Source organism: Gadus macrocephalus, chromosome 22 (genome assembly GCF_031168955.1).
Source record: "Gadus macrocephalus chromosome 22, ASM3116895v1".
Lineage (NCBI taxonomy): Eukaryota > Metazoa > Chordata > Actinopteri > Gadiformes > Gadidae > Gadus > Gadus macrocephalus.
Genome location: NC_082403.1, coordinates 9049493 through 9072248, shown reverse-complemented (window position 1 = coordinate 9072248; position 22756 = coordinate 9049493). Strand labels below are relative to the sequence as shown.

Below are 22756 nucleotides of genomic sequence, written 5' to 3'. Positions count from 1 at the left end.
TCCCCAACATTGTTCCCCCACCGTAACTAGCGTGTTATTGCACGGCAGAGAGCGCAGCCTAAATTGCTCTTTTGATTTCTTTGTCTTGTTCCCTCGCCTGACTCAATCCATCATCCGCTCGCTCCTCCCCTTCTGCCAGTGTGTGTGTGTCAGTCTGTGTGTGTGTTTGTGTGTGTGTGTGTCTGTCTGTGTCGTCTGTCCCCTTTCCCTGTGCGGCTGTGTCATCTACTCACCCTCCAACCCACTCCCCTTTCTCCCCTACGTGACCCCCCTCTGCAGCTCTCTCTCTCTGTCCCCAATTTGACCCTGATAAGTGTTATTGAGTCGAGAGACAAGCCCCCCCCCCCCCCCCCCGGGTATGACCGGGAAGCAGGAGTGGACAGACAATTCTGTCAATGAACTGGCAGTTAGTGTGTTCCGGGGGGGTAGACAAAGTCCTTGTCGGGTTGGCGTTTACGATGGACAGGCTCGTCCCCGTCTGAGGGCCAGACTTGTTGGTTGTAATTCTGCTAGAGACGGGTTGTGAGGATTACTTGAACTTAGTTGTAATAGTGATGTAATTTATATGTGCATTTGTAGATACAATTACAAATATTGGTAATTGATCAAATAACTTTTCAGATTCTAATTCTTATTTTTTTATTGATTAATTCTGTTTTCACAAAATGCAATCATTTTTATTTGCAGTTTAACCATCAGTTGATGAATGTAAAATTCATTTTCAAATTATATTTATATACTTACAAATATATATTTTTCTCTTTGTACAGGGACTACCAAAGATGGCCTGCAAGTCTAACGCCAAGCCAGACGGGAAAGCCGCCAGCCCCATGCCCGAGAGACCCCTCAATCTGCATCGCTCCTCATCAGACAGCAAAACACATCACCCGTCACACTCTGGGAAGAGGGCCCCTACTCCCCAGACCAGCCCACTCACATCCCTCTCCTCCGCACCGTCTATGACCACACCGGCCTCGAAAGAGGCCAGCTTCCAAGGTGTCAAACCCGCTCAGTACACGTACAGCACTGAGAACCAGAGGGACAAGGACAGGGGGCTTCCATGTTGGGGGGCCCCCACTGTCACAGAGAAGTTAGCCCAACTCATAGCCACCTGCCCACCGTCAAAGACCCCCAAACCCACCAAGCCTACGAAGATCGCCCCCTCGCCGGCGCTCCCGACGTCGGGCTTCATGGCCCCGACCGCCAAACAGCGGGACCGGGCCATGGCCAACCGGAACACGTACTCCCGGGTGGTCCACCTGGCGCCGCCCCCGCCCGTGTCGCGACCGCCCGGCCGCCCCTACGGCTCCCGGAACAAAGACAGCCTCGGCGAGGGCAAGTCCTCCGCCTCGGCGCCGCCCAGGAAGGAGGACGCCGACGGCAACGGGAGGTCGAGCGGCGGCGGCGGCGGCGGCGGGAGCAGCAGCGGCAGCAGCAGCAGCGGCAACAGCAGCAGCAGTAGTCGCAGCAGCAGCCCCGCGCCCTCCCACGGCCACGGCCGCCTGGGCCACAGCAAACACGAAGCGGCCGGCGGGAACCCCGCCAAACCGCCGCCCTCCCGCCTCTCCCACTGCTCGCCTCACAGCGCGCCGTCGCCGTCGCGGCTCGCCTCGTCGTCCTCGTCGCCCCGCGCCGCCGCCTCCTCCCCCGAGGAGAGGACGGGGGACGCGTCGGGCCAGCACAGCGGCCCCGGCGCCGCACCGGGACACCATCCACGGGACAGCCCAGCCCGGCAAGAGGAGAGCGGCCACCGGGAGAGGGAGCAGCACGACAGGCCGGACCGCCCCAGAGACCTCGCCAAGTGCCCCCCTCTGTTAGGCACGGGGAGGGCCGAGGGGAAGGAGCGCTGCTCCGGGGGCCAGTCGCTGCGGGCGGACCGGGGGTGCAGCCCCGGCCGGGACGCCGGCCGGACCCTCCCCGCCGAGCTGACGAGACACAGGGGTGCCCCGCATCCGGAGTCCGACGAGAGGGACGGCTCCCCGCTCCCACTCAGGCACGACTCACGGGACTCCTCCCCCGATTCCCCGGCGGAGCAGGACAGCAAGCCCCTGAAGAAGCGAAGGGGCAGGAAACCCCGTTGGACCCGTATTATCAACAAGGCCCGGGAAGGCCAGGACGGGCCCGTGCCTCTGTCTATGAGCATGGACACGCCCCCTCCGGTAAAGAGGCCCGTCGGCAGGCCTCCCAACCCCAACAAGATCAGACCAACTCCCCCGCCACAAAATCCAATGTCGCATCTGTTCCCGCCCCAGCCGAGGAAACGGGGGAGGCCCAAGTCTAAAATGCCCCGTCTGGACGCTCCCCTCCGCGGGCGCCCCCCCAACAAGCTGGCCCCCTCCAAGGTCTACTCATCGCTGCTCAAGTCCAAAGAAGAGCAGGACCCTCCGGTCCTCCACCCGGAGGTCGACCTCAACCCTCCCAAACCCATGCCCAGGAAACGGGGCCGTCCCAAGCGCCTGCCCCCTACCCTCCCCCCCGAGGGTCAACCCCCGACACTGGCCCCCGAGGCGGGGGACGGAGGGGAGAAACTGTTCCACACCAAAGGCAACGGGCAGCTCATCATGAGGACAATCATAGGCAAGATCAACAAGATGAAGAGCGTGAAGAGGAAGCGCATCCTCAGCCAGATTCTGTTGGGCCCCGGGCCGGAGGAGACCTCCCGAGGCCCCGGCAGCATGGCGGCAGGTTCCGCGGTCGCCGCCAAACAGTCGCTGACCTCGCTCGCGGCCTCGTTCGGGGGCAAGCTGGCGCCGCAGATCAACGTCAGCAAAAAGGGGACGATCTACATGGGCAAGAGGCGCGGCCGGAAACCCAAGCTCTCCGGCGGCTCCAAGGACTCCAGTCCGCCCTCCGAGTCGCCCAGCATCACCTCCCCGCTGCATCACCACCACCACCACCACCACCACCAGTCCCAGCAGCACCACCAGCTCTCCTCGTCGGAGGTGTTCCCCTCCCCCTCGCTCTCCCAGTCCAGCGGGGGCCACAGCCCGGCCAGCGACGGCGGCGGCTTCGTGGAGCCGGGCTCGGTGCACTTTGCCGCCCACCCGCACTACCAGACGCATCACGCCCACCACCACGGCCACCACTCGTTCCCCTTCGCCCCGCCCACCTTCTCGGCGCCCAACCCCCGCATCCATGGCTCCTCGGCGGCGGCGGCCTTGGCGGCGGCCCAAAAGAAGTCGTTGTGCCGCGGGTTCCACCAGCAGCAGCAGCAGCAGCAGCAGCACCACCACCACGCCCATTTCCGGCAGCACTACAACTACCACAAGCTGTCCCCGCCGCGGCCCCTGCACCCCACGTCGCCCGCCCCGCTCAGCGAGCTGAAGGAGGCCACGCCCTCGCCGGTCAGCGAGTCCCACAGCGAGGAGACGGTGCCCAGCGACAGCGGCATCGGGACGGACAACAACAGCACCTCGGACCGGGGCGAGAAGGCGGGCTGCCTGGTGGGCGTGGCCCCGGGGCTCACCGCCGGGCTGGGGGGCGGGGCCGGCCTGCTGATGCCCGGGGTGATGAGCTCGGCGATGGCACCTGGGGGCCTCGGACTCAGCGCCAGGGGCCGCCGGCGGCACTCCTCGGCGGTGATGCTGGAGCACCCCTCCCCCACCCCGTCCCCGCTCGGGGCCAGGTCACCCCCTGATCCGCGGCGGCCCCACCCGGCCGCCCCGGTCTCGGCCTCCTCCCTGCTGGGCCACAAGGAGAAGCACAAGCACAAGTGCAAGAGGCGGAGCCACGGCTGCCCGGGCTACGACAAGCTGAAGAGGCAGAAGAGGAAGCGCAAGAAGAAGTACCTGCACCTGCGCTCGCGGCGCCAGGACCCCGACTTCCTGGCGGAGCTGGACGAGATCGTGGTGCGGCTGAGCGAGATCCGCATCGCGCACCGCGGCGCGGGCCACCGGCCGGGGGCCGGGATGGGCCCGCACGCCGGGGCGGGCAGGGCGCCCGGGGCGGTAGGGGCCCGGGCCCCCGGGGGCCTGGGAGGCTCCGGCGGCCCCCCACCGCACCACTACCTCTCCCGGGACCTGCTGCCCACCATCTTCAGGATCAACTTCAGCGGCTACTACTCGCCGCACCCGGCGTACAACTGCGACCCGCTGCACTACGTCCGCAAGCCGGACATGAAGAAGAAGCGCGGGCGCCCGCCCAAGCTCCGGGAGGCCATGTCGGACGTCCCCTACGTGCCGGGCCTGGGCTTCCCCCTGCCCAGCGGGGGGTTCTACCACCCCTCCTACGGCATGCCCTACTCCTCCGGGCCCCTGGGCCTGGGCTACTACCGGGGCTACCCGCCGGCCAGCGCCCTGTACCCGCACCCCCACCACCAGTCCTCCCACGCGGGGCCGTCCCACCACTCGCACCACTCCCCGTCGTTCCCCCCGCCCCCGCCCCCCGCCTCCTACATGCACCACCACCACCCGCCCCACCTGCTGCTGAACCCCTCCAAGTTCCACAAGAAGAAGCACAAGCTGCTGCGGCAGGAGCTCCACGGCGGGGGCCGCCCGCCGGTGCTGTACCCGCCCATGTCCTCGGAGCTCTCCTTCAACTGGCACCACAAACACAAGCACCGCCACAAGCACCGCGAGCGCGCCGGCCAGGACGGGGGCGACGCGGCGGCCGCCAGGGGCCCCGCGGCCGCCCGGGCCGGCGCGGGCCTACCGGAGGGCGGAGCCTCGGGGAGGGCGGAGCTGAGGGCCGGCGGGGCCGCCGGTCTAGCAGAACCCCTGCAGCGGTGCCGCTTCGGACGGGAGTCGGGAGCGGTGGCGGCGGCGGCGGCGGGCGGCGGCGGCAAGCAGACGGTGGCGGCAGCGGCCGCCTCGGCCAACTCGCCCTCGTCCACGTCCTCCGCTTCCTCCTCGGCCGACAAGTACAAGCGCAAGGAGAGCACGGCGTCCTGCCTGGGGCCCTCCAGGCTGGCGCTGGGCGGCGGGGCCGGCGTCCCGCGGGGACAGCCCCGTGCCCCCGACTCCTGGTTCAGGGTGGGCGGCGGCGAGGCGGACTACGGGAAGCTCTCGCGGAACCAGGCGGCCTCGGCGGCGTCCGGCCGCGGGCCCTTCTCGGACGGCCGGCCAGAAGACCCGGCGGGCTGCTCGGACAGCGAGGATGAAGAGGAGGACGAGGACGACGAGGACGACGAGCCCCTCACGCCAACGGAGGAGGCGGACGCCGGAGGCCCGGACCCCCCGGGACACACCAACCTGTTTGCGTCAGCCCTGACGCGCAACACCCTGAAGGCAGCGGGCCGGAGCAGGAGGCCCGAGGCAGGGGCCCCGGAGGGCCCCGGCTTCGCCCTCCTGGAGCGGCCGCAGAGGAAGGACCGCTCCACCTCAGCGGAGAGGAGGGAGACGGGTGAGTCAGCCACACCTGGGTGTTGAGTTACAACAAACAGGGCAGCGGTTTGAGGCGGGCCTGCCACAGTGCAGCAAATATAGAGGAACTGATGGATGAGATACAGCTGTGTCTGCTCGCTTTGTGGAGAGGACAAAAAAAGCATTTTCTTTATTTTTAGCCACCAGAAATAAGTGCAGTATGAGGCTGGAAGGCATTTCCTCTTGTATTAATTTGTTCTTGGAGGCTTGGTAGTAGAGTCAGTAAATCCTCTGTGAATACTGTAGTCCTGTCGCGTTTGATTCTGATTAATCAATTTGCACGGAAATCTTGTTCTGGCCTAAATGATGAAGGACATCAGTTGAAGGTTATTGTGCGTGCAAATACTTTTTTAACCTCACTGTGAAAGAATACGAATTTAAGGCTTAATGGCAGGAGGACATGGCCATGAATGAGGTGGATAGACAGTGCTAATAATTCATGGCGGCAGGGGTTTCACATGAGAGAACGGTCCTAATAACCCTCAGAGAATCCCCTGAATGGCAGACCTAAAGTGAGCACTCTGGCCATGTTTGCTCGCTGTCGCTCAGCAGGCTCAGACTCCTTGAAACTGTCTGGAGAGGCCAGACAAGAGACGGGGAGGGCTGCGTGTTCCACGGTTGACCATGGAATCAATTTGTTTCAATCAAGTTCCCTCCTTTGTCTCTCAAGCATTAATAACCGTCGCTTCAGTCTGGGCACACTGGAAAATACCACAAGAAGTACGCCTAAAGTAGAAGCAGCCCCACAAAAGTACAGAGGACGCAGAACAAAACTGTGCATTTTCTAGCCTTGACTTTTGGTAGCCCTTATTGGTGATTAAGGGCTTGGCAGGGCCGGCCCTTCATAAGAGCTCCAACTCCTCTCTGCAGTCTCTGCGGTGGCCACCGCCGCAGTGTGTGTTGTACCGCGGCCACAGTGGATATTGCGTTTCAACAAGGGCCGTAGTTTTGACAGTGAGGCCAGGGGAGGAGTGTGTTGTGCCGGGGCTATATTTGGTAGACACTTAGATCAGAGGCACCTGGTAAGGGGCTTAGTCTCATGTCTCCGCCAACAAACGTCGTCGCCGCCGGGCCTAATCCGCCCTGCTGGAGAGCACTAAGGCAGTGTGTGTGTGTGTGTGTGTCTGTGTGCGTCTGTGTGTGTGTGTGTGTGACAGCGTGTGGGATGTTGATGTTGGCTGGTGATGGCGATAGACTTTTTGTTTCAGTGTGAGACAGCAGCTCAGACCCAGGCGGTGTAAATCCTAGATGAGAGATTAGCGCTGGGAGGGACACACTGTGGACCAAATTAGGAGAAGCGGAGGGGAGGAGACGGAAGAGGGTGATGGAGAGGGCGGTGGAGGGAGGAGGAGAGGGGTAAATGATGAGAGGAGGATGTGGTCGAGGAGAGAGCACGGAGGAGAAAGGCTGAGTGGAAATAAGTGTCAAAGAAAAGGGGAAACCGCAGACAGTATTGAGGAAGCTTGCTTTAAATGAGCCGGGTTCAAATAGCAAATTATTAAACAAACAGGCCTGTGGAAAGGTCGTGCCCGAGTATTTACAGAGCAACGTGTGGGCATGGGGGTGTGGGCTGATGGAATTGCGTCCGCAAAAGGCTAATGGATGACAGGGTGGGGGGTGAGCTTGACGCCGGACAAGAAGCAGTGAAATGGTTAACAAGGCATGCCATAAAATGTAAACCGGGTTCTCGAGACGTGAAGGACAGAGAGGACATCAAGCAAGCGAGCACCGAAGACGGTGTGTAAAAAATTGTGTGGGTCAAAAGTCATTGCAGTTTAGGCGGGGCGGGAATGATGAGTGATGGGGGGTCTTCTAAAGTCACAGGGCACTGGCGAAGGAGTGCGGGCAAGCCGGCCGCTGGAACAGCGCTGGTAAAGATGTTCTGTGACTAAAGTGGGCAGGGGTTGGGTGAAGAGAAAGAGGCAGAGACTGAGGGTGCACATAGACCCAGTGTCTTGGAAGGAGCTCAGTGTTGAGTTATTAAAGCAGATCATTGCCATGGTGGCGTTTAATGAATGGCCGGACAAGAACGAGAAGGGAAAAGCCAGGATGAGGGATGAAAGCAGAGACAGAGTGCAGGAGAGGGAGAGACAAGGAGGACAGGGGGGTAGGAAAAATAGTTAAATAAAGGACGGGGCGATTAATAAAGCAAGAACTACTTGCGGCGTGGTACTCTGTCACAGTGGAAGACCTGCTACCACGCAGCCCTATTATTAGGAGCTGATACACCTAATGGCTGCGGAATGGTCCTTGCTGGCACTGCAATTGGGCAATTATGTGAGAGCTGGACGCAAAGTGTGCAACGCGTTGGAAAGATGCCAGTGCGACGGCTTAACAGCTGCTATCGGCATCGCAGCGTGCCCGTCAGATCAGACTACCTGTGGTCACATAAATACACATCAGCATGGCATCCCTTTGTCTTAAATTGCTTAATTATCCTAATTCTTCTTTTTTTGGGGGGATCTTAGTGCGAAGAGCAGATGGTCGGTGTCTGACAACCGTGGCTCGAATGTAGTGGTAAACATCATGAGGGGACAACCACATTCTTCTATAAACGACTCACATGTGGAATTGGCGAGCTACTGATTAATTTTGAAGTTACTCAGCCACTTTCCCTGTCACTAATTATGAGAGCCTCCATCCGTCCCCTCTGTGTCTCTCTTATCAAGGCTCCTCCGCTGGCCAGACCCATCAGCCGCCTCTGTTCCACCCGCACGCCACCACTGCCGCCGCCTCGACGCGCCTCTCGCCCTGCCGGGACTACTGCATGGACCCGCCGCAGTCCCACACAGCGCACCACCACCACCACCACCACAACCACGGCCAGCCCCACCCCGCCGGCAACACCCCCAAACACAGCCTCCACCACGTCAACAAGATCCTGCGCGCCAAGAAGCTGCAGAGGCAGGCGCGCACGGGGAACAACGTGGTGAAGAAGCGGGGACCCGGGCGCCCCCGGAAGTACCCGCTGCCGTCGCCGCCGCCCTCGCCCCCGTCCCCCCCCACACCGCCGCCGCCGCCGCCCACGCCGCTGACCGAGGCGACCCAGAGTCGGCAGCGCGCGGGGGAGAGGGACCGGGTAGGGGGAGGGCCCCTGGCCAGAGGGTGGGAGGGGGACACGGTGACGGACGCCATCGAGGTAGTGGTCCAGGGCCAACGCAGGAAGGGGCCGAAGAGGAAACACTGGGAGGGAGACGGGGATGAGGACGAGGACGAGGAGGAGGAGGAGGAGGAGGAGGGGGAGGGGGAGGGGGAGGAGGAGGGGGAGGAGGACGTGGAAGGGGAGGAGGGAGAGGGGGAAGAGGACGGGGAAGCAGTAGAGGCCGGGGAGGGTTCTGCAGGCAGAGTGGAGAACGTGGGCGGCCTGGTTGCAAGGCCTGCACCCGGGGGAGGAAGAGGCTGGATCACACCGGAAGACCTCCACCTTTTTCGGGGGTAAGCAAACTTTTTATTGCAAGGACACTTTAGACACTATTTTTGTCATGTAAGATTTCCCATGTTGGGCAACTTGAAGATAACACATTTTACAAGGACTTATGTAAGAAAAGTATAAATAGATATATATGTACACATATAACATTTATCAAACTGACTTATCACAAGAACATTAGAGACCAAGTCATGGTTCTAATTTTAGCTCACTGGAAAGCAAGCCAGATGGCAACTGCTCCCCGGAACGCCCAGGCACCGTCTCCAGGGAGAAGGCTCCGCCCATGCCTATAACCAGCCAACGGGAGAAGAGGCCTGCCAGACCTCCAAAGAAAAAGTTCCAGAAGGCGGGGCTTTACTCTGATGTGTATAAGTCTGATGAGTGAGTGTCAATGAAAGAGTTCTACCGCTCTGAGAAAACTAAAAGTCACACATGTATAATACCGAATGGAATAAATCGTACCAAATGTAACCTTCTGTGGTCGTTGTTGTAATGTCTGTGCTTTTGTGCAATAGCCCCCGGAGCCAGCTTCTGCAGCTGAAAAAAGAGAAGCTGGAGTATATTCCCGGGGAACATGAACATGGCCTGTTCCCCGCACCGATTCACGTTGGTATGTCTAGAAATGTGTTACGTTACCCGGTTATGGATTATTTGTCTTAGTTGACCAAATAAGGCCATAACTGCAGTATGAAGGGAAATGCATCAATGTGATGGCACACAGTCAAATTCAGGGAATACAGAACTTACTTCTAGAAAAGCATACGTCACCTCACACTAGTACAGAACAAACTATATCTTTATAAACTGCAAACACAGATGAGCATGCATATATACTGCCGAAGTTGTATTCTAAGACATCCTGTCAAACGTATTCTGCCAATATTTTTTCTTCCTCTCATACACAGCTTGCATTGGCGCTCGTTTCACCTCTTCTTGTTTGCTTTTCTTTAGGCAAGTACTTAAGACAGAAGCGCATTGATTTCCAGTTGCCTTACGACATCTTGTGGCTGTGGAAACACGACCAGGTGATCAGTCTTGTCAAGCCATTCAAATGTATTTGGAGAAGTGTTTTCCCTGCTTTTCCCTTTGTGCTCATCACATGTTCCTTAACTTGTATTCCAGCTCTACAAGAGGCCTGACGTCCCCCTTTATAAAAAGATCAGATCAAGTGAGTAACCAGCGTCTCAAATGACACCTGTGATTCCAACAATGGTGTGTTGTGAATTTCCTTCCTCGCAGTCAGTTGCTCCTTCTCCATCATCTCAGACTGTTTAATCGTTCTATCCAACCAGAGAGCGTTGGCATCAGGTTGGACAATCGTCACCAAAGATCCTTCACCGACCTCTCTCATGGCTCTGTGTTCTAGATGTCTACGTGGACGTGAAGCCCCTCTCTGGGTACGAGGTGACCACGTGCAACTGCAGATCTCCGGACGACCCCACTGAGAAGGCCTGCCTTGACGACTGCTTAAACAGGTATTACAGCGGTGAAAATACCACCCAGGCTACATTTCAACAGCGAGACGGGGGCCTTATGTCTCCGTTACCACAGAGCACAATACAAAATCAGCCCCCTGAAGAATGTATCGAGTGCCAGGTGCAACCTGAGACTTGAAACGCTGAGAGATGAACAGCGCTCTTGTGAAGTGAATCACATGCTTTATTATTATTATTTTTTGCCACCGTTTTTTGAGGCAGGATATAATTGCTGATTTGTGAAGTGTGAACTGAATTGTGAATCATCCATGTAACCGATATCAACGGAAACCGTGCCAATTTCTATATAATCATCATGTTCAGAGTGCTCACCATTGGGTCAGATTGCATGCTGCATGCATTATTCTGCATACAGGCTGAAAATGCCCAAATACTGACGAGCCGGATTAGTGAGACCAGACCGGGCCACGTAGCTACATCTTCTCTACACTGTGTTCTGTTCACACAAACCAGAGCCACAAGCTGACTGCGGTCTGATCCTTCCTTACGAGTGTTTAAACATTATCTTCCAACACCCAAAACCCATATCTTATGTTATATTTGTAACATGTCGAATAGCGCATTTATAAATGTGCTGAATTCTAACTCTGGTGGGGCATTAGCCTGCTGACTGCTGTTATAGAACAACAAGCACTGCAGAAACCCGATAAGGGAGGATGCTGCTAGAGCACAACTATATGCTATTGCACAGGAGTCCTTTGGAGCACATCAGAGCCCTTTCCTTCTGCCATCTAGTGGCGGAACGTACTTGAGTCAAAACCTCATTTGTAGTCACTTTGTGTGAAGTGCGCCAGCCAGCGCTTTGTGAGGATGTCTTAATCAAAAGAAGACATCCTCACAGCCCTCATACGGCGATTCTATGAGTGTCAAGCCCCTCTGAGCTATTGAACCTCTCCCCCTGAAGAGCGCAAGAACCGCGCGTCCACACCGGTGTCACGGGCCAAACGGCGACCATAAACGCTGCGGGCGGCGACTTACGATCCCTGCTCAAGACGTTCCCGTTGCCCCCGTCTCCCACAGGATGAGCTTCGCCGAGTGCTCGCCCAGCATCTGCCCGTGCCGGGAGCAGTGTGACAACCAGCACATCCAGAGGCACGAGTGGGTCCAGTGCCTGGAGCGCTTCCGCGCCGAGGGCAAGGGCTGGGGCATCCGCACCAAGGAGGCCCTCCGCTCGGGCCAGTTCATCATCGAGTACCTCGGGGAGGTGGTCAGCGAGCACGAGTTCAGGTGAGGGCATGAGGAGACCGGGTTTGACGTCGGTGACACGCACCGACCACTTAAATGCAAATATGTATGAAAACCTGACACTCTTGTTTGGTGAATACAGTGCAAATAGGAAAGATGACATATTTGTGGAAGAACCGGTTCAGTCGGGGCTGTGAAAGGAATGTGCAGGTTGTGTAGTACACAAACCAGTTCCACAAACCGTCTTTTTGAGCTATTTAATATGGTGGGAATAGCTTCCATTCCCAGGGGATCCAGTGTAACATCCCTGTTCTTCTCCTCTGTGGGGGGATCTCAGGAGCCGCATGATGGAGCAGTACTTTGCACACAGTGGACAGTACTGTCTGAACCTGGACAGCGGCATGGTGATTGACAGCTACCGCATGGGCAACGAGGCCCGCTTCATCAACCACAGCTGCGAGCCCAACTGTGAGATGCAGAAGTGGTGAGTGTCACGTCAATGCCACTGGTCTCCCTGTTGTACAAACACACACACAGAGACACACACACACACACACACACATAAACACAACACATAAACACACACACACGCACACGCACACACACACACACACACACACACACACACACACACACACACACACACACACACACACACACACAAACACACACACTACATATTATGCAAATACATTTGACGTTAGTAGCCAAAGCTCAATGTTGTCATACTTTGCCTAATTAATGAATACAATCGAAATGGAGAAAGCATTTCAGAAGAGCTAATTTGATAAAACATGACTATTTCTACTACTAGCACGCAGCAGTCGATTCAGATCTATGTAGGTCTCAGGTCTTCCTCCTGAATTAGCACTGAGGTGGTGGGGGTTAGGCACTGAAAATAGCGATGAAAATGATTCTTACGAAGTGTTGTGATTGTTCTGACAGCATCTTTAAATAACATCCTGATGCCTGCAGCTTTCTGTTTTGTTTTGATAGCTCTTGGAAATAGTTGCTGTGGGACAAGAAGTTAGCTTTTTCTTAGTTCAATTTGGGGCTCTTCTCAAGCCTGCTCCTCTCATGTGGACCTTGCACTAAAGTGCAGTACATACACCACAGTACACGAAGCAACCGGATTCAATCAATCAAAACTCTAACCACTGCAAATAAAATCTCGGGTTGAAACAACTATGTAGTTAAATAGCTCCCTTTTAACGTGCGAAAAAAGCAGCTCTTTTTGTTGCCCTTCCTCGGGCAGATCTGGTTTGTTCGTGCAGTGGGACCCTAATGAGATCAGGCAATCCACTCTCCCCGAGTCTAGCCGTGATAACTGGTTTAGAGAGGCCTCGTTGCCGCGCTAAACCACTGGCTTTAGTTTCCCCCGGAGGGTTAGCTTGGTTTCCCCGCTCTCGGACATCCAGTGAAGCAGCTTCTGCCACCTGAGGCATACAAGCCTGCTACTCAAGCTATTCGCCTTGAGGGGGTTGGAGGATGTTTGCTCTGAAATGATTTGAGAAAACTTGCAGAACCAAATCTTTAGAAAAAAATAATAGAAAATAACCCCAAGGACTGCATACAGCTGACAAACCATGTTGACCCAAACGTCCCTGTCTGCTGCCTCGCTCTGGGGCACCGCGAAGACAAGTGTCCACACAGAACTCTCTGTGTGTGTGTGTGTCTTGTTTGCCACTGCGTACGTTCACATTCACGTCAGGGGCGGCTGGCTCAGACAAAAACAAATTGGTTAGAAGCTTTCGAGCACAATGCGTGCCGACTCGTCCGTCCTGCGAAGGAAAGAGGGGGATTCTGCAGGTAGGCGGGCGGCCTGACATCCAGCTGTGTGGCTCCAACAGACAAAGTGCTGAAGCAGCTGTTTCGCCTTTGTTCTTTTTTATAGCCATGTAGAAGGAATGAATTATCATGGCAAATGCAACACAGGGCTCCGGTTCTGTGTCCTGTGTTCTTGAAGGGAACGACGTAAACCCCGTCCCGGGGAGGAGTGGGGACTGTGGTACGGAGGTTGCTGCGTCAGCAGTTTCTTTCTTCTATGAAGTGGAAGAATTTATTTGGTCTTTTGAAACGTGTCACTTGAATTTGGCTACCGTTCAGACAGGATGCAAAGCGAGCGTTTTGGCACATACTAACGGGGTGTATTGAGTGTTCATATCAAAGTGGTTGGTGGGGAATCATTGGAGTTACTGGTGTGTAGTACTCTTATTACTACTACTGTGCTTGCTTGAATACCCCCTCATCCCCAACCGACATACATACACGAACACACACACACACACACACACACACACACACCCACACACACACCCAAAAGCAGAATGCGGCTGTTTTGTTGACTATTATAGTGATACTGTTGCCATATTTTGCGTTCAGGTCGGTGAACGGCGTGTACAGGATCGGCCTCTTTGCTCTCAAGGATATGGGCACCGGCACGGAGCTCACCTACGACTACAACTTTCACTCCTTCAACACAGAAGAACAGGTAGGACAACCGCCCACATGTAACCCACTCATTCTCATTCCCAGGTCATCTCGTGGTGCAACTATTTTTTATTATCAATGAAACTAATGTGTAAAAGATTAATAAAATGCCTATGCAAATAATATATATTTAATTGATCTGGATATTATTATTCTTTATTTATGTATCGAAACACATAAATTAGGAAATATTTAATAATAGCACATGCCCATCATTGAGTTACCAGTGCCCAAATTCAAAATAAATCAAGGCGAAACAGCCTGTTAGTCTGTCGAGCAGCAAAGAATTATTATTATAGATTCTACATTGAACCGAAATAGAAGCAAGCACTTTCTCGAAACACAGCAAGTGCCTCTTTTAGTACCTTTGAGTCTACCGTTTAACCTTCTGTCGTTTTTAACCAACTTTTCATTTTGATATTTTTTCCGTTTCCCATGGCAGCAAGCGTGTGAATGCGGCTCGGAGAGCTGCCGGGGAATCATTGGCGGAAAGAGCCAGCGAATCAACGGCCTCCCTGGGAAAGCGGGCGGGACCCGACGTCTGGGTCGCCTGAAGGAGAAACGCAAGTCGAAACACCAGCTTAAAAAACGAGTGAGTCGAACACACCGGGAGCCGCAGAGAAATGAAGGGAAGCGCGTGCTGCGGGTTCAAAATCTTGCAGGCGACAAAAGCAAAGGAATGTTTGCGAAAAAAATTGTAGTTATCATAAAAATTGAAATAAACAAAACAGGGGACTTAATGACATGGAAATAAAGAGATTAAAACAACCAGGGCTTTTTGGTGCGTACACTGTTTAATTAATTGCCACGCCAACACGGCCCATCTTCCATGTAATGGATACCGGGACAATGTGGAGCTGCTTCATGCTCCTCTCTGTTTGAATTTGGGTGTGCCGTGTATCTAGGCCACGCACGCCTCCTCGTCTCACAGGGGCTCTGAGTGCGCCGCGAGCGCTCTCAAATGGCAACGTTGAATGACGTGCAGAGAGCTCCACCTGGGCTTCTCTCAGCGGATAACAGTCTGGATAACAGAGCGAGACAGGCTCCTCTCCTCTGCTTGAGTTCCCTCAATTTGTGTTTCCAGGGAGTTTAAGTTAACATGCAAACATTGGGGCCGTTGCTGTCCCATGTTGGGAGCCTCCATGTATGATATGATATGTGTATGTGTGGATTTAAAGGAAAGCCCTGGTCCATGTCTCATGCTGCTCTGGGCCAAGTCGTTAACGTATCTATCCCCGTCTGCAGGAGGAGGAGTCGGGTGACAGCAGCAAACTGTACCCCCACCTCATGAAGCCCATGTCTAACAGAGAAAGGTACTGTCACACACGAGTGCACGCACTCACCCTCGCACACACACACACACACACACACACACACACACACACACACACACACACACATACACACACACACACACACACACACACACACACACACACACACACACACACACACACACACACACACACACACACACACACACACAGGCATGCACGCACCCCCCACATACACACACATACGCACACCCACACACACACACACTCACAGACATACACGATAATGGATTATAATCGAAGGAAAATGTTTTGGGTGGTTGGCTTCTTTGTGAAATAGTGGTCTGTGAGTCCTACGACACACATTCACCAGACAGCACAGACTGGGGAGGGGCAGCCAATAGACCCCCTATTGACTATTGATAATCCCCTTCTCAACGTCTCTCTCTCTCTCTCTCTCTCTCTCTCTCCGCCTGTCTGTCTCCCTCTCTCTCTCTCTCTCTCTCTCTCTCTCTCTCTCTCTCTCTCTCTCTCTCTCTCTCTCTCTCTCTCTCTCTCTCTCTCTCTCTCTCTCTCTCTCTCTCTCTCTCTCTCTCTCTCTCTCCTCTCTGCCACCCTTTGCGTTCGGTACAGGAACTTTGTGCTGAAGCACCGGGTGTTCCTGCTGAGAAACTGGGAGAAGATGCGTGAGAAGCAAGAGCTGCTGAAGAGAGAGGGCGAACGAGACCGGGACGCCAGCAGCCTGTCCATCTACGCTCGCTGGGGAGGCGTGATCCGTGACGACGGTAACATCAAGTCTGGTGCGTGTCCGGCGACGGCGGCGTGCTCTTAGCGTAGTGTAGTGGTAGACGCAGTAGCATGGCTGCAGTAGCCTTCTGTGTGAAGGTGAATGTACGCACCCGGGACACTGTTGAGGTCACATGTGTATGTGAAAAAAGGGGGAGGGCTTCCGTAACGCAATACAAATCCAATATCCACAGCCATCGTATTAGACTGAAAATCGAGTCTAAAATGGAGATCATTATTTGTGTATTGGTTTCCACAGGGCATGTGTATGCTTCAAATGTCTCTAATGGGATTCTTGGGAATAACGGATCAACTCAAAACACAGTTCAAGTACTGGTCTACAAGCCTTAAGCCCTGGTTTAGGTTGATACTCTGCTTCGAGTGGATTCGGAGTGTGTACAGCACAGAAAACATCCAAGCTTCCTAAGATGATATAGAGTAATAGAGGCAAATCTATCACATGTGCAATATTGCAATTATCGATCCCTACTGCGTTATATTCGACACACCACCCCTCCGGCGGGCCGTATGCCCGTGCATGCATTGAGCCGCGCTGTTTTGTCTTCAGACGTCTTCCTGACCCAGTTCTCGGCACTGCAGACGTCGCGCTCGGTGCGCACGCGGAGGCTGGCGGCGGCCGAGGAGAACACGGAGGTGACGCGCACCGCCCGCCTGGCGCACATCTTCAAGGAGATCTGCGACATGATCACCAGCTACAAGGGTAAGGCTCCGCACTCACGCAGAACGGGCCAACGGGGCCAACGGGATCAACAAACTAGCATTGGTATGATTATTAACCATCAGGGTGACTGGATAGCATACGGAAGACCATGATAAAACCCCATTGTAAACTTTAGCAAATGCTATATGACACTTGTTTGACAAACCCAATGTGTTCAGTTATCCTTACAGTTTGTCCAAATAATCAAACCCGATTGCCATGCTCAGTGCCCATTTTCTTACAGCAGCACCCCATCTCCCTGGGGTATGTCTATGGTTCCCACGTTTCCCCTCTCTTAAGTCAGCTCGCCGCTAAGAGCCAGCAGGTGTGAAGTCGTAATGTAAACACTGAAAACAGCTGCATCTTTAAGCCCCCTGCAGAGCAGGCCAGTAGCTTTGTCCGCAGCTGTTGCAGCACAGAAACCAAACTCCCATCGCCCTAAATTGTAACTGGGATCTTTTACTGGCTCAGGTATAATAGGATTAAAGCATATGACAGTTGGATTATGTATGTCGTTTTACGCAATGATTGAGCCTCGTGATTATCAAAAGGAACTCCCCAGGATTTTGTGAGTTTATTACATCCAATGTGAGTTTATTACATCCCTTTAGGATATTCAAGACTAAAGAAGATATTAAAGAATCGGATTTAGGTTGTTTTTTTGAGGCACACGATTCAAATGAGACGTTTGATTCTAATATTTTACCCCATATTTTATCTGAAATTTAATGCAATGCTTGAACGATACTCAACATTGACATTGAAGTATTGCCCAAGACATGAACAACAACGTTATGTCCCCTTCAGGGGAACAAAATGTAATTGTCACATCACATAAATCATGGTATTGTATGCATAGTAGGCCCCCTGGGGTACATACAACGACATCCTTTCTCTTTACACTGATTTAGTATCGAGTGTAATGGGGAAATTACACACGTTGAGACACACACACACAAACATACAATCATTGTGCGGTGGAATGTAACCCTTTCCTTCCTTCTCTCAGATTCGTCCGGTCAGACCCTAGCAGCTCCCCTCGTCAACCTTCCATCCAGGAAGAGGTGAGTGTGTGTTTCATAAAGAGAGGAAGGCAGCATCCATCGGCCATGAAAAGAACTTGGTGCTTTCTCGGTTCTTAAGGCCTTATTATCCGATAGTGTTTTATTTTGAGAGTAGAGAAGTTAAAAGAGAGTAAGAGAGTAGAAGAGGGAGCAAGCCCTCATGTGCTTGTCCTTCCTCACCAACACCATGTATGCTCGGGAATCGGCAAAGTAGTTCTCTGTGCATCAATCAGTGTTTGCTTGATGGCGCACATCATGTTTATATCGGGAAGATCAAGGAATTTGAGTGATTAAGACTCTATTATGATGGAAAAAGTAGACATTTGTTTTTATATGCATGTATGCATTTGCATGCATGCATTTGCACGTATGCATTTTAACCAGTAGTGCCACATTTCCCCCATGCGTCGTAAAAGATGCATTCTCTTCCCATGTGAGTAATCGACTGGGAATTGAGTACACAACGCAATCAATCGATCTTGGAAACAGTAAAAGAATCACCGTCCCTTGCAGTCATGCCTCCTGGAGGAGTGTAGGAAACACTGGATCAGGAGTGCGGAGGTCTTCTAGCAATCGCAGTCCCGTGTGTCCACTGATCAGTGGGTTGTAGCCGTGCTGAAAGGCCTCTGTGTTTGCCTGTGACCCCAGGAACAGCCAGTACTACGAGAAGGTGTCTGAGCCGCTGGACCTGAGCACCATCGAGAAGCAGATCCTCACGGGCCACTACAAGACGGTGGAGGCCTTCGACGCGGACATGCTCAAAGTGTTTCGCAATGCAGAGGTACAGAACCGTATACTGTACATACACACAGATGGACACACAGTCAAACATTATTTTTTTAACAAGAGAGCACAGCAAAACATATACTTCACTTTGCATACGAGTTGTATTCTTAGGTGTATTTGAAGTGAGCATCATTCATTCTTTATAATGGCACAGCTGTATAGAAGTGTGTATAATGCAAAGCCCATGTTTTATTCATAACAGTTGTCGTTTGCTTTTTTAAAGCTTTTGTTTGCCCCAGACTGAGGGACCAGTGTATTAGCAAATCTCCTGGGGCAAAGGTGTTTAGTAGAGTGTAGTGTAGTACGGTATATTGTTTACATCCACCAGCTCCATGCTAACAGTCATGCGCTAACAAGGCAGGACTGAACCAGCTGTTCAGGCTGCTCATGGATGTATTGCATGGCTAAGTACCCATACCTCAGGCATTGACTAGTAGGGAGGGAAGGTCTTGGGTATCCGTCCCAAAGCTAGTAGGCAGTGGATGGATCCAAATACTGTGAGAAGGATGGAACCAAGAAAAATGAACCTTCCAAAAGCATCAACATCCATGTGAAATATTTGGTCCTTATTTGAAAAAAATAAGAAACCAAAGCGCACGGTCAGCAGTAATAAAGAAACATCTGAGGGTTTTCCTCTGGTCTCATACACACAACCACACACAGACACACACACACACACACACACACACACACAATGCCGGCTCAATGTTCTGCTTAGCTATTGTATAGCTTCCTGTCCTCTTGGTGTTTTAACAGCGTGGCGCTCAGACCCTTTTGATTTATAGCTGTATAGTTTGCTAGTTTAAACAAGTGCTACTTGAGAGTCCTCATGACCGCCAAGTCTTTGAGTAACACAAGCTTAAGTGGATCTCTTAAATTAGCCCCCCCCACCTCGCCTGCCCCTTTCACGAAGACCGCACTTTAAGTCAAGAAGGTAGTTTATTGTTTACGTAAGGCTTACAGGGTATAGCCACTGATGCATGGCTACATTTGAACATCCACGCTAGCATACTGCAGGTAGGCAATCGTAGTATGTAGCACTAGTATTATAAGTATTATTTGCACTACACTATAGTCACTTCGATAACCCACAGTACATGTCAACAGGAGGACGTCCGTCTTAAACAAATTTTAAAATGTAAAAACAGGAATTGTGTGTGTTATAAATATTATTAATATTATAATTGCAATCAAATGCAACATTGCACTGTTTGGTGGCTTTGTAGCCTGTAGTCATCAATTAAAACCATCAGGATGAATTCCACACTTCCAAATAAATTGGCTCTCTTACTAATTGATGCCAGAAAACGAAACACTATAGCAGGTAGCAGGCGCCGGGGCGGCCTGTAGCTCTCTCCAGTAGTCCTGACCCGACCCCCCTGCTGCCCCACAGAGGTACTACGGCAGAAAGTCCTCACTGGGCCGCGACGTCAACCGGCTGAGGAAGGCGTACTACAGCGCACGCCACGAGGCCGCCGTGCAGATCGACGAGATCGTGGGCGAGACAGCCAGCGAGGCGGACAGCTCTGATTCGCTGGAGCGCGACCACGCCCACCACGGCGGCTCGCACGACAAGGACGACGACGTCATCCGCTGCATCTGCGGGATGTACAAGGACGAGGGCCTCATGATCCAGTGTGAAACGTGCATGGTACGTCACCGTGGTATGGGTTCTGTAGAGGGTTGGGGTTGAACCAGAAGCACTACTCCCTTTGGGTTTTACCCCCTGTGTCTCTAGCCCAAAATGGTCGCTGAATGTTTATCCGGGTGTCGCGACAACCAATGATCATACGGAAAGTGTTGAATCGGTGTGTAGCATGTAGACGTTTAGTTTTTAAAGGGAGTTAGAAGGGAGTTAGTAAGAAGTAAGAGTACGTGTACTACTAAGAGTACACATACTCTTGGAGTACACATGCTCTTAGTAGATCATTTGAACAAGGTGGCGCATTAAAGTGTGGACGGTGGTAGTTTTCTCTCCTTCAAACGGCAATGGATAGTTGGCTGGCACATTATTTGTTATTTTTAGCCGCAGTGAAAACAGAGAAGGGTAGCGAGTCAAGTATAGCGAGTGTGCTCCATTTGAAATCAAAACCCCCGCAGCCCACAGCCATGGTTTAATATACAAATGGTTTTGCCCCCTTGCACCCCTGTTGCCCACCCAGGCCCCAGAACCACGCTCTTACCCAATGACTCTGGGTGGTTGCAATTCCATTTTGCTAGTGCGTGTGTGTGTGTTTAAATCTTGTGATGATTGAATCAAGCGAGCAGACAAAGTGGCTCAGGGCTAGAGCGTGTGGGGTCAGATCAGCCTTATTGAATCCAGTGGTTTGCGGAGAGCCGGGCTGAATAAAGTCTCACCTCATTACTGAGAGCTGAAGCTGAAGCATACTCCTAAGGCCATTTTCCATTTCTAATCGCAAGCCAATCCCCGGTTTTTTAAGTAAACGGTGCGATTCCAATTCAGCTCTTAAGTTTTGCTCTTCTATTCTGTCGTTAATAATCCTTCAAGCTGACATTACTGTCCAACTTTGGAAATACGGTTCTGTTATGAATTTGTTTTCAGAATAAGAAATTAGCAGCGGCAGCAACCACCACCGTCAAACCACCGCTAGTTTTTGTTTCTTGGCTGAGGCGGTTTGCCAGTTTCACAGAGCCACACAGCGACTTGTTTTCATGTCCCTAAACGGAGTCTGTGGGTAAAACCATTCACTTCCAAGCGTCCAATTGAACCGCTTAGTCTGCTGACGAGCTGGAAATGTACTTGGGGCAGCCAATCAAAACAGCACTATCCCAACATGCTTTTCCTTCAAAGTTGATCCACAGCTCAATTGAACGTAGTTCACTTTGTTAAACGATAACATTTGTATTACAATAGATTGACTTGGTAGTGGTGCTTTTGATAAACATAGATTATAGTATCTATATGTAAACTTATTGTGTGTCGGCCCTCCCAAAAGGTATGGCAGCACTTTGACTGCATGCGGTTGGAAACCGAGGTGGAGCATTACTCGTGTGAGCAGTGTGAGCCCCGCCCTTTGGACCGGGTAGGTGGCCTTACATTACTCCTACCCATCAACCATTATCTTACACGATGTTATCTGACATTGGACAATTTTCATATTATAATCATCTTCATCCTTGAATTTTTGTTTCTTCATTTGAATCTTTCATCTTGACCCATCTGCCCCTGGTTCTAACGCACTCTCTGATTGGTTGGCAGGAAGTACCAATGCTGCCCCAGCCCAGCTATGCCCAGTCCGGCTCGATGTACTTCATCTGCTTGCTCCGAGACGAGCTGCTTCTGCACCAAGGTATGGAGTCCCGGTGGTTAGCCATGCACACAGAGCAGACTCAGCCATTTGTTTACTATGAAGCCACTTAGCGGGCTCTTTGGAGCTGGTTGGGGTTAGGGATCGTGCTCAAAGATGTCCACAGGAAGACTGGGGACATAACAGTTGAACCCTGAACCCTGATCCCCCAACCCTAACCCTATAGTACTATTTAAGTGTGATTATATATTTATTTTATGGGGCTTTTACATATGAAGCATAGCAGCAAAAAAATAGTAGTAGTGATATAATAGTTTGACAGCACAACCAATATATATATATATTTTTGTGTGTGTTGTGCGCAGGCGATTGTGTGTACCTGATGAGGGATAGCAGACGCACCACCGAGGGCCAGCCGATCAGACAGTCATACCGGCTCTTGACTCACGTCAACAGAGACAACCTGGACATCTTCCGCATTGAAAAGCTCTGGAAGAACGAGAAGTGAGTCTTTTGCTTCATCCTCTTTCGCTTTCTGTGTTTTCTTTCTTTCATTCTTTCTCTCTTTCTTTGTCCTTTCCGTGTTTCTTTTCTCTCGGTCTTATTTTCATCTTTCTAGATAGCAAAGTAGTATCAGGGATGCTGAAGTCACAAAGCACTTTGGGTAAACGTGTTAAGAAGCCTTTTCTCAAATGACATGGAGAAGAGCTGTTTTGATATACGGAGTTCTCTGACTTGTTGAGCATGGTTGTGTTCCTGTAAACATAATTTGTGTTATCGGAAACCGTTACAGGGCTTTGAATGGGGTTTCCTTACTCATGGAACTGACACCAGAGATTCTGCTTTCACTTCTACTCTCAACACAGTTTCGTCTGCACTGTAGCTCCAACCATGC

At 52.6% G+C, this 22756-nt stretch overlaps 1 protein-coding gene across 3 annotated transcripts in view; it reads left to right on the top strand.

Moving 5' to 3' along the window:
* Nucleotides 1-22756, top strand: part of ash1l (ash1 (absent, small, or homeotic)-like (Drosophila)) — a 28939-nt gene that overhangs the window by 1166 nt on the left and 5017 nt on the right. For 2 of the 3 annotated variants that reach the window (XM_060042723.1, XM_060042722.1), the window contains exons 2-21: nucleotides 771-5340; nucleotides 8030-8795; nucleotides 8998-9171; nucleotides 9306-9400; nucleotides 9742-9815; nucleotides 9913-9958; nucleotides 10157-10265; nucleotides 11307-11513; nucleotides 11809-11955; nucleotides 13854-13962; nucleotides 14404-14553; nucleotides 15207-15274; nucleotides 15869-16035; nucleotides 16590-16742; nucleotides 17752-17806; nucleotides 18455-18587; nucleotides 19986-20243; nucleotides 21550-21636; nucleotides 21813-21903; nucleotides 22227-22365. In XM_060042723.1, coding sequence (XP_059898706.1) covers nucleotides 771-5340; nucleotides 8030-8795; nucleotides 8998-9171; nucleotides 9306-9400; nucleotides 9742-9815; nucleotides 9913-9958; nucleotides 10157-10265; nucleotides 11307-11513; nucleotides 11809-11955; nucleotides 13854-13962; nucleotides 14404-14553; nucleotides 15207-15274; nucleotides 15869-16035; nucleotides 16590-16742; nucleotides 17752-17806; nucleotides 18455-18587; nucleotides 19986-20243; nucleotides 21550-21636; nucleotides 21813-21903; nucleotides 22227-22365 — 7598 coding nt within the window. The remainder of the gene's footprint in view (nucleotides 1-770; nucleotides 5341-8029; nucleotides 8796-8997; nucleotides 9172-9305; nucleotides 9401-9741; nucleotides 9816-9912; nucleotides 9959-10156; nucleotides 10266-11306; nucleotides 11514-11808; nucleotides 11956-13853; nucleotides 13963-14403; nucleotides 14554-15206; nucleotides 15275-15868; nucleotides 16036-16589; nucleotides 16743-17751; nucleotides 17807-18454; nucleotides 18588-19985; nucleotides 20244-21549; nucleotides 21637-21812; nucleotides 21904-22226; nucleotides 22366-22756) is intronic. The other variant, XM_060042724.1, reaches the window with a different exon arrangement.